The following is an 11,369-nucleotide window of genomic DNA, read 5'->3' on the forward strand; positions in this document are numbered from 1 at the left end:
AACCTGGGACCTTTCAGTCCACAGTCCGATGCTCTATCTACTGAGTCAAACCGGTCAGGGCAGAGGAAGAACTTTTGCTCAGGGTGTCAGAGGGCCTGTGACTTGGAAGATGCCCTGTTCCTGGGTATCTGAAGTGTTAAATATGGACATGAGAGTCACCTTCATGCTTTTCCTTTTCAGATATTTAACTGCTCTGCTCCAGACACGGGGAACATGGAGCTCCTGGTGCGCTACGGCACCAAGGAGCAGAAGGCCCGCTGGCTGACTCCGCTGCTGGAGGGGAAGGCCCGCTCCTGTTTTGCTATGACTGAGCCCCAGGTACCACCCACAGGGGCTTATCGGGCCACACCCTCGCCAGGCCCAGATGGACTCCGCGTGGGGAACCTTGCCATCCTAAGTGGAGTGTGCTCTCACTCAGGTTGCCTCATCAGATGCCACCAACATTGAGTCTTCCATCAGAGAGGAGGATGGCTTCTATGTCATCAACGGTCACAAGTGGTGGATCTCAGGTATTTGGCCTAAAATCATCTTTCAGTCACACTTCAGTGGGTCTGTGTGATGAGCATGTCTCTCTGTGCCCTGCTGAAGCAGGATAGCAGCTTCATTCCCAGTTGATGCAAAAGAGATTCCATCTCTGTGCTCCCAGCCAACGCCAGGAGAACCGGAGGTTCTGCGTGGGCCAGGATGACCGCACCGGGGACAGTTCTAGGAACCTCTCACCCACTCCCCGCTCTCTTCATCCTACCCTCGGAGAGGCAGAAGGTCACTTCCTCAGTGGCTTTTCCTTGCTGCGAGGTCAGGGGGCTGCATCAGAAAGCTAGTGATAACCCGCCATTCATCGCAAGCTGACTCTGCAGGGCCCTCCATAGGCGCTGCATGAACCACTCCTCACTGAGTCCCACACCTCCCAGGAGGTCATATTATCATTCCCATCCCCACTTTACAGAGGAGGAAACTAGGTCAGAGAAGTGATGGAAGGTACCAGCTCCCCCCTGACAAGAAAGTAGGGAATCCGGAGTTCAGGGTTTGCCTGATTCTGAAGCCCGTGCCCAAAGCCATTATGTTCACACCGTCTGTGGGAACAGCAGAACGCTGCCAGGGACAGAGTACCAGTTTTCTGCCTCTTGTCTTTATATTTTTCAACTCTGCATGGCGCTTTTTAAAAAATTGCTCTTATGATGTTGGATTCATTCCTCACTGGGACGAAAACCAGCCGCTCTCATTCCTGGTCCAGGCCTGCATGTAGGCACCTGGTTGTGTGAGTCTTAAAGAGCTCTGTCGGCTGCTGGCTTTGGCTTTCCTGGACCAGGACTGTGTCTGTGAAGAGATCTGATGGCCTTGGCGTCGGATGGTGAGGGTCTGTATCTCCTTTCCTGGCAGGCATCCTGGATCCTCGCTGCCAACTCTGCGTGTTTATGGGGAAAACAGATCCGCACGCCCCACGCCACCAGCAGCAGTCCGTGCTTTTGGTTCCCATGGATACCCCGGGGATAAAAGTCATTCGGCCTCTGACGGTGTATGGGCTGGATGATGCGCCAGGTTAGCCCCCACGCCTCTCCGTCTGCGTATGAGTCTGGGCCTGGGAGACATCTGGATGCGGCACCTCTCAGGGCATGATGACATTCGGAGGGCCACATGCTCCTACCTTTCATTTCCAAAATATCACCACACAGGCAAATTCCATACAGGCATTTATGCTTTCTAAACTTAGAAGATGAGCCCGAATCTGTGAGATAAATGGTCACTCAGGACAGTGGTAGGAAGTGCACTCCAAACCTTCTCTTCTAGATCAGCTGACCAGGCTGGAGGTCCTCTTCTGTCTGCTAACAGCATTCACGTGTTTCCTTTCAGTGACTGAGGGATCGCTACACAGTTAGAGTCCCATACTCCCAGGAAGGTTCGCTTACAGTAGTCATTACGTTTTAGAAGAGGAATGGTAGACTATTTATTTGATATTGTAAGTCAGTGATTATTTTTCCATCTTTGATAGGCTCCTTCCTGCCCTACTCCCCAACCATGCCCCAGTTAGAAGGCTGAGTAAAAGGCAGGAGAGTTGCCAGCAGGTGACTAGAACTGAGGCAAGGGATAAACGCATCCAACGTGGATAGGTAGGTGGATCTCTCAGGAGGAACCGTTTGGATCTTTCAGGTGGCCACGGTGAAGTCCTGTTTGAGCAGGTGCGCGTGCCCAAGGAGAGCATGGTCCTGGGCCCTGGCCGAGGCTTTGAGATCGCCCAGGGCCGACTGGGTCCCGGCAGGATCCATCACTGCATGCGGCTGATCGGGCACTCAGAGAGGGCCCTGGCGCTCATGAAGGCCCGCGTGAGTGCTTCCCCTTGCGCCTGGATCTGACCCAGAGCCTGCTGTCTCTCTTGCTATCGGACCTTAAATCCTAACTGTTTTCTGAGAGCCGACTTAGCAGGTGAAGCAAGGTGACGTTCTTGCCAGGAAGCTGTGGCCCTACCTTTGCTTTGCATCTGCTACTTTGCTGAAGTTTAAAAGTCAGAGTAGAATGGGTCTTACTCTGTTGAGGTGGCCAGAAGGAAAAGGCTGGGCTCTGGAGCAGCAGAGGGCAAGGTTCCAAGGTCCAAAGGGGCATAGGCTGCAAAGGGCCATTCCTGCTACTCACTCATCTTTAAAAACCAGATACCAGAAAGAACCCTCGTCAGTGGCTTATGTCCCTGGAGTTCCAGCCGCTAGCTCTGTACCATCCTCTTCCCTGAGCATGTCCAGAAAACTGTTCTGTTGCGACCCCCCTCAAAGACTGGAAGCCCACGCAACAGAGAGCTTTTGCTGGGAGTGATCATTCATATCAGCGGTATCGATTCCACAAAGTTGAAGCAAACCCTTGAGACCAAACAAATCTCTCATAAGAAACTACATGAAGATCAGAGGCAATGCAGTGCATTTGGATTACTGAGCAAACCTCTGTGATTTACAGCCTTTTGAGTTGAGGCTGACCAATTTTTTCCTCCCTGAATAAAATGCTCTTCTCTAAGGGTTCAGAATGGCACTTCAGCCCCACCCTCCACTGGAATGCAGACCAGCCTTGCTGCAGAGCATTCTTTGTCCCACGTCTTCAAGAGGACGGGGCACTGACGTGGCAGCTGCACACGCAGGACTTAGCCGCAAGGGACTAATAGGAGTCTACAAAAGATTTGATACTAGGAGGTTCACCACAGCACTGAGCATAATAGCAAAATGTTGGGAACAATCGGTAAGACTAATAATTAGAGCCTGATCAGATAAACCCTGGTATAGGCATGCACAGAAATTCCAGAATGAATCTGTAGAAATCTATTTCTTAACATAGAGAGATGTTCACTGTATACTCTTAAATGAAAAGAAGCAGGCTACAAAGCCATAGAGTATGACTCTATTTTTATTTAAAAACTAGAGGCCCGGTGCATGAATTCGTGTACCAGTGGGATCCCTTGGCCTGGCCTGAGGGATTGGGTGAAACCAGCTCTCCAACATCCCCTGTGGGGTCCCGGATTGCGAGAGGACGCAGGCCTGGCCCAGGGACCCCACTGGTGCACGATTGAGGCTGGGGAGGGATGCAGGAGGTTGGCCATCTGGGGAGGGACCTTAGGAGGGTTTCAGGGTGTGTCCAGCCCATCTCACTCAGTCCTGATTGGCTGGACCCCAGCAACAAGCTAACCTACCAGTTGGAGCGTCTGCCCCCTGGTGGTCAGTGCACATCATAGCGACTGGTTGACTGGTCAACTGTCTGCCCCCCTGGTGGTCAGGGCACGTCATAGTGAGCGGGTGAGCGGCCTTAGCATATCATTAGCATATTATGCTTTGATTGGTTGGACAACCAGACACAGCATATTAGGCTTTTATTATATAGGATGCATACAAAAAGTCTAGAAGAATAGCCACCAAATAGCCACTGTAAGTAACTAGATGATAGAATAACAGGTGTTTCTATTTTTATCTGAAAATTTATACTTTTTTTTGCCATGAGATATAACATATATAAAATTGTTTTTAGTTAAAACAAATTAATAAAACTAAACTAACAATAACATAAAAGAATCCCTTATAAGCTTTTCTGATTGCTGGTGTCCTTTGCAACTGTCCATAACAGTTGCCCACCATGGCACCCAGATGCAAAGCTGGGCCTTGGTCAGCAGAGGGCACCCTCCCTCACCTGTGTGAGGTGCCCACAGTCATCACCTAATTCTCAGAATAGCCCTGGGCCAGATGCTGGCTCAGATCCAAAAGAACTGTTCCTGTCTGACACCCAGAAGGGGCTGAATTGCTGGAGTAAAGGAATTCCTGGAAGTAACCTGTGCAGCCACCACGTTGACTGGCTCTGCAATATACATGAATGCTGTCTGCATCTGGATCTTCTCCCTGGAAATGGACTGTGGCTAGAGGGCTGGCACACTGGCTGAGCTACACACTCCTGCTTCCGCTCCCTGCCCTCTCCTGTGCACGCCACACCCCTCCTCTGCGGGTGTCTCAAGCTGTGTCTCTTGTGTCCACAGGTGAAGTCCCGTGTGGCCTTTGGGAAGCCCCTGGTGGAGCAGGGCACGCTCCTGGCAGACATCGCCCAGTCGCGTGTGGAGATTGAGCAGGCCAGGCTGCTGGTGCTGAAAGCTGCGCACCTCATGGATGTGGTAGGAAATAAGGTAGGAGGCCAAGGGGCCTCACAGATGATGGGTCCTGAGGTCAGTCACATGAGGGAATCCGTTCTGGGAATCTACAACCACTGGCCTGCCTTCCCCACTCAGCAAACCCTGGAGAAAGAGCCTGGCTTCTTGACATTAATAACTTTGCTTCAACTCTGCTTGGAACTGTTTGGGCAGCTTTTCAAACATGGAAAAGGCACACTAAAATAGGACTGGGCTCCCCATTTACTGAGCCAGTGAACTTCGGGGCCCAAGATAGTGGGCCTGACAGGGTCACACGGCCCCCTGGCCTCAGCTCTGCCCCAGCCTAGACTACGAGGCCCTGTCAGTGCAGGCATTGGGCAGGCTAAGAATTCACCACAAGAGCAGCTTTATTTTCAAGCCTGACATTATTCCTTAAATGGCTTTCTGAGCGCCTTGAATGGCACGATTGACCTCTGCCCTCTCCAGCTCTCCGTGGGACAGCCTTTAACCCTTAGCCAAGAGGCCTCAGTAGTGAGGGGGGATGACACAGGTTCAAATTCCCAGCTCCTTGGCGCTCTAGTGCTGGGTATGGTGGAGGCTCTCGGGCCTGGTGCCAATGCTCCAACACAGGGCAGAGTCTTGCAGCTTGGTCTCCAGAGCCCTGGTTGGTCAAGGTCCACTGCCAGGTTGGAGCTGGCTGACACTGTGATCAAAGCACAGGCCACTCCCCACTCCGCCTTCGGAGTGAGCTGGTGATGCTCCCCATCATCTGGGAAGACATCTGCGTGCCCGAGTCTGTCCTGGCCAGGCACCTGCTCACACCTCACCACATCCTGAGTCACCCTCACCGTCCCCACCACTGCGCTTCCCTCCTCCCAGGTGCTGGGCATGGGCTGCCTCACGGAGCTTGTGGTCCAGCTGGACCTCAGGTCTCTGTTCTGGCCAGTGTTTCTGCAGCTCCCGTGAAACTGCTTATTCCTCTAGCCATTCTGCCCCGGGGTCTGCCCGTCTACTCTCATCTCCTCTTCCTTGCAGGCTGCAGCGTTGGATATTGCTATGATTAAAATGGTGGCTCCATCCATGGCGTACCGCGTGATTGATCGTGCTATTCAGGTGAGCAGACTGTGGAGCGCGGGCTCTTTGAACCACTTACAACACATGCAGAGCTCCCTCACCTTCAGCTGCCCCACCTCCTGTAAACTCCAACAGTCGCCTGTTGTCACACACTCACCACGCATGTCGTTTTCCTTTGGCCTTGGAACAACCCTGCACGGACGGCCACATTCCTACTCCCACTTAGAATATGAGGAAACAGAGGCACAGAAAAGTGAAGTGGCTTGTCCAGGGTTACTTGGCTTGGAGGTAGCTGATCTCAGATTTATGGGAACTTGGTCCTTGTTACACCAGAGCCCTGCCTCCTAGCCATGCGGGATGTCTCCTTCCCAAATCTTAGCCCCTGGCCCCCTTGTAGACTTCCCAGTGGCAGAAGTTATTTACCAGAGCGGGTGTGAGGGGACTGGTGTCCATGGGATGGCAAGTGTGGCCCCACCTGACGTCTTCCACAGGTGGTGTCACACAGGTGTTCTGAGCCATTCTGTGCAGGACACGGTTCCCGGGGCTCTTAGATGAGGGCTCACCGGGGCTTCCTTCCCTCCTGCCCTGTCTGCCAGGCCTTCGGAGCAGCAGGGCTGAGCGGCGACTATCCGCTGGCTCAGTTCTTCGCCTGGGCCCGAGCGCTGCGCTTTGCGGATGGCCCTGATGAGGTGCACCGGGCGGCGGTGGCCAAGATGGAGTTGAAGAACCGCATTTAGGCTGCAGGACAGCAGGAGCCAGAACGTCCCTGCCGGCCAAGACACCCAAACACTCAATGATGCGTTTTGAAAGGCCTGCTACATGTGATTTTTGCACCCTGTCGGCAGCTGAATCCTGGGACAGTCACTGCACACACCTTTCTGGGTCCCCACAGAAGGCGTTTCTGTGAGAAGCCCCGGGTCGGGGTGTCAGGCAAGGAGGAAGGGTACTGGCTGAGAGCTGGGGGTCGGGACAGAGCCTGGGAAGCTGGTCTCCAGTCTCAGTGCTGGGCAGGCAGCCCGTGCGCCCTCTCTCTCTGGCAGTGGTGTGCTAAGGTTGTGGGGATCTGGGTAAATAGTAGGAGCCCTGCTGGATGGTGTACCTGTGCTTGCACCCTGATACGGGGGGCTTCCTGCTGTGTGGGACCCTTTCCCTCGAGCCGAGGGGCAGCCATAATGGGCTGCATCTGAAGACCCAGGCCGATGGCTGCTGGGAAAATGAAACCGAAATCATGAAGCCACTGCCATCTGATTTTCTTTGTTTGAATATCCACAACACAGAACACTAATTAAGATACTTTGTAAAGGGGCTTTGGGAACACAAAAGAGTAAGAAAATATATCTCAGAGACTTCATGAATGTCTATATGTAATACAAAAGGAATTGAGAATAAAGGTTCAAGGAGACATGTAATACTTTCAACAATAAAGATTAAAAAAGAGAGAGAAAATAAAGGTTCACAAGTCAGCCCTATGTCTCAGAGTCATTTGTCTCCTCATACTTGTGTTTACACAGGATCCTGCCCAGGGCATTGGCCCACACATGGGCCACCACCACTGCTCATGTGAATGTCACCAAAGGACTATGGCTTTCTGAGGACCCCTGTGCCTTCCCCAGTCCCATCCACGCCGTGGTCAGAACATGTTGGGGGTGGGGAGGTGGCAGATTATACGCCATCACAATGTAGAAAGCAGCGTCCTCCCCTGGGAAGAGGGTAGTAATGCTCACTTTCTTGAGGTCTGAGTTCTTCCAGAAATGGATGCCCCAGGAGCCCAGGTAGCTTGCGGAGATAAGCCTCGAGCTGCTAGGACCCCGTCTGCTAATCTCATAATTCATGGGGATCTGGCCCATTTCAGGTCAGACCAGATGGGCGGGGACCGTCCCCCTAGTCTGCTGCTTCACCCAAGAGTGCCCACCCGCGTCAGCCAGAGCCATGTGCCTTCAGGGTACTGGAGAGTCTTGGGGGCTGGTGAAAGGGCTCCCCAGTGATTTGGGGAGGCAGGCCCTCTCCAACCACTGCTTGTTGCTCATGAAAGGTCAAGTTAAGTTGAAGCTCTCACACTAATGCTAGCACAGCACCAGCCACACTGGTAAAGAACCTTTCGCAAAATCTGCCGGGTTTCCAGCAGCCTCAGCTCTTGCTCCAGGCCTCAGCAGGAAGGAGGGTGTCTGGCTGTCTTGGCCAGTGCCTGACATAGCACATGCCCCTCAAATTCTCCTGTGGTCTCTGAGGTTAACCTTGCTTAACTAGTTCACAGGCTAGTGCGGCTGCAGAGATGAAAACGAGCCATGCTGCGGGGTGACCCATGCCTCCCTCAGATACTCTGCTGCAAAGGTGGGGCAGCGAGCACCGCCTGCAGAAGGTCAAGTCACAGGAACACGGTTCCGGCCCTCAGCCAGGTCTCCAGTTCTGTTCAACTGTTCCACTCACACTGTCAGCGCACCCCAGCTCTGGGCCCCGGCACCGTCCTCACCTTGGGGATCATGCAGGAAACAAAAGCAGGTAAAGTTACTGCTCTCAGAGCTCACACCTCGAGTGGGGGGTGGTGGTGAGTGGCAAGACTGTGGTGGGTGGTGTGGTAGGCACTGCCAGCAGTTGGGGAGCTGGGGGTTCAGGGGAGCGCTCTTTCCAGACCTGCATGACAAGACGGGGCAGGGTGCTCCAGAAGGAGCTGGGAATGCAGAGGCCCCGGGGAGCTGGGATGTTGCCCAGTGTGTCTGGGACGAGGAGCAGAAAGAGTAGGAGCCACAGGGACCTTGGTCAGGAGTTTGCTGTTGATTCTAAATGTGACAACACAGTGAGTTTGGGTAGTGGTTTGACAGGGCTTGATTTGAGTTTAAAAATATCCCCTGTTCCTCAAAGTTCACCCGGACGAAGAGGAAGAAAGGAGGCCGGCAGCCAGCTCACAGTGCCTGACACTGGAGAGGACTCCAAATGAACCACCTGCAAAATTTTTAAAAAGATAAAAGGAAGGGTGGGCAGGGCCTTCAGAAGATACGAATAAAAGGATCCAAAGATCCTCTGCACCTTCAGCAAACAATGGGCATTTCCGCTTGGCCAAACGCGGTAAGCAATCTGGTGATGCCCTGGGCACTGTGCTTCTCTGGAGTGGAAGTGAGTGTGCGATTGGGGGTGCGTGCTTGGGCACGACTGAGCGTGGGGTGATGATCGCGCCTGACCAGTTTATCTGTGGAGCACATCTTGGCACCATCCCCACGTGGTTGGACCTGCCTTATTAGCCTGTCTTGGGGAAAGGAACAAAATGTGATCATAACATACTTATGACTTTTCCTCTCACAGCAGTATTCTGCCCCAAAGCAATTGAACACACTCTTCTGCTGCTATCTTGGCAAACAAGGGGGCTAGACTGAGCCCTCCCCAGCAGTCCTGCGCCAGTCACAGGACCACAGGGTTCCACCAAAGATGCCAACTCTGGTGGGATTTTTTCATCCTTTCCTGCTCTTCCTTCTCCTCATCCCCCCTGCATCGAATTGTGGTCTTGGCATTCACAAACTGCCTGTGTTGCCAAGTGCTGACTTCAGATAACTCCAGAATAACCCTACAGAGGTGGAAAGACACAATTCCAAGCAATTCGCTTGGGTGGGGCCCCTTCAGGACAGCAGCTAGAAGTTATGCTGAAAGAACAGGTTCCAGTGTTCTCCTCTGTGGTTGCCGAGAGATGGCCCTTGTCTGTCAGCACCCAGGCCTTCAGGGTTCCCTAGGGAGGCCTTGAGGATGCCAGGGCCTGTCTGTAGTCGGAGCAAAATGCTGCACAGGCCCACGGCTGAAGTGTTAATTGAGAATCTCAGAGACATCTAGGTCTGTATCTATACTGCCCTGTGTGGGGCCACATGGCTATTCTCCTCACTCTTTGGCCTTCTAAGGATACTTTGCTTTTTTCAGCTCCATTTCTGGCAGTGAGTCCACAGATGAGGGATAGTGGAGAACAAGAGAGAAAGTTGAACCTAGAGAAAAAGAGATTTAAAAAACAACCAGAACAAAGAATTTAAGAGTAAGAAAGCAGAAAGAATGGTGGAAAAGAGAGAAGAGCCAATACAGACTGTCAGGGAGAAATCTAGGTTGAGAGTTACATTGTACTATTAAGTTTTTATTAATGATTTGGACAGACTGAGCCACATGAGCTACAATTATATTAGGTCTTCAGCACATCGATGCTTCTCCTTCCTCCCCTCCCTTCTACTCTCTCTAAAATTCAATGGGAAAAGCCTGGCCGGCGTGGCTCAGTGGTTGAGCGTCCACCTATGAACCAGGAGGTCATGGTTCGATTCCGGGTCAGGGCACATGCCTGGGTTGTGGGCTCCATCCCCAGTGTGGGGCATGCAGGAGGCAGTCAATCCATGATTCTCTCTCATCATGGATGTTTCTATCTCTCTCTCCCTCTCCCTTCCTCTCTGAAATCAATAAAAATATATTTTAAAAAATCAATGGGAAAAAATATCCTCAGGTGAGGATTAACAACAGCAGCAAAAAAGAAAGCATTGGCAAAAAAAACCCAAAACAAAACAAAACAAAAAAAAACCCCCCAACCCCCCCCCCAAAAAAAACCTGTAAAACAAAAACAAAAGGCATAAACTAAATAAAGATACATGAGGATTGGCAGAAAGTATTTGCATCAAATATGGCAGACCCAATGTTAATTGCCTTGATATCTATAAAACACCTACAAATCAATTTTAAAGAAACCAACAATCAGTCTGATGAAAAAATGAACAGCTTATAGCAGAGGAAGGACACGTGGCTTTATACAAGTATAGGCAAAGACGCTCAAGCTCACGCCTAAGAAGATAAATGTAAATTCATGTGATAGAGAAATGTTGTTTTTCACCTGATTAGCAAAGCTAAAATAATCTGATAAAATGTATCCGTGAAGGTGTGAGGAAACTCAGTCATGACAGCTGACGGGGCATAAATCAAACCTCTATGAAGGGTAATATCATAACATCTATATTTAAATTGTAAATATCCTTTGTCTTAGCGGTTCTATTTTTATGACTTTCTCAAGTATGTCAAGGATATACATTTCTGAGTTGTTTGAGTTGGCAAAAGATTGGGAACAAGCTAAATGTGTCCACCCACAGGAAATTCATTAAATGAAAATGATACATGTATCTGATGGCGTTCTGTGTAGCTGTTAAAGAAAATCGAACGCTCCTGTGTGCTGTTACAGAACCATCTCCCACACACATTATTAAGTGAAAAGCAAGCTGTTTTGGGAAAGAGGAGGTGGGGCTGGGGATGCATTCAGAGGAGACAGAAAGACTCATTTTTCAGTTTATCTCTGCAACAGATCTCCAAACCTATTTCCCCTTCCTTCTGGGCATACAGCTTGACGGACTTCCCCAGACTCCTATACATGGAGGAATGGAAATACTGAATTCTAGCTAATGAAACAGGGCTCAGTCTACAAAACTTTCCCATGTGCCAACCTTAATGCTTTTTTCTCCTCTGGTTGTGACTTTGGGAATCAGGTGTTGACATCAGAGTCACACAAAGAAAAGTGCCCGGGTCCCTCCTTTCGCCTGTAGGGGAACGAGAGTCTCAATGGGAACAGGGACTGGATTGCCGTTATGCACTGGAATTTACGGCGTATTTGCTTTGGCAGCTCTGTTAACTATTATGATGTCCTTTTGATAATCACACTAGCGCTTCAAAGGAAACAAGAAACCACACACAC

The 11,369-nt window shown here is 51.1% G+C and overlaps 1 protein-coding gene across 4 annotated transcripts in view; it reads left to right on the forward strand.

Annotated features, from left to right (window-relative positions):
* Positions 1–7,131, forward strand: part of ACAD10 (acyl-CoA dehydrogenase family member 10) — a 35,059-nt gene extending 27,928 nt beyond the window's left edge. For 2 of the 4 annotated variants that reach the window (XM_006099032.3, XM_014464601.2), the window contains 7 exons: positions 181–318; positions 419–509; positions 1,381–1,539; positions 2,149–2,321; positions 4,496–4,639; positions 5,639–5,716; positions 6,274–7,131. In XM_006099032.3, the coding sequence (XP_006099094.1) occupies positions 181–318; positions 419–509; positions 1,381–1,539; positions 2,149–2,321; positions 4,496–4,639; positions 5,639–5,716; positions 6,274–6,414 (924 nt within the window). In that variant the 3' untranslated portion in view covers positions 6,415–7,131. The remainder of the gene's footprint in view (positions 1–180; positions 319–418; positions 510–1,380; positions 1,540–2,148; positions 2,322–4,495; positions 4,640–5,638; positions 5,717–6,273) is intronic. The other 2 variants (XM_023762690.1, XR_002831710.1) reach the window with 2 other exon arrangements.
* The last annotated feature ends 4,238 nt before the right edge of the window (positions 7,132–11,369 follow it).

The sequence above is a fragment of the Myotis lucifugus genome, unplaced genomic scaffold, assembly GCF_000147115.1.
Source record: "Myotis lucifugus unplaced genomic scaffold, Myoluc2.0 scaffold_256, whole genome shotgun sequence".
NCBI lineage: Eukaryota > Metazoa > Chordata > Mammalia > Chiroptera > Vespertilionidae > Myotis > Myotis lucifugus.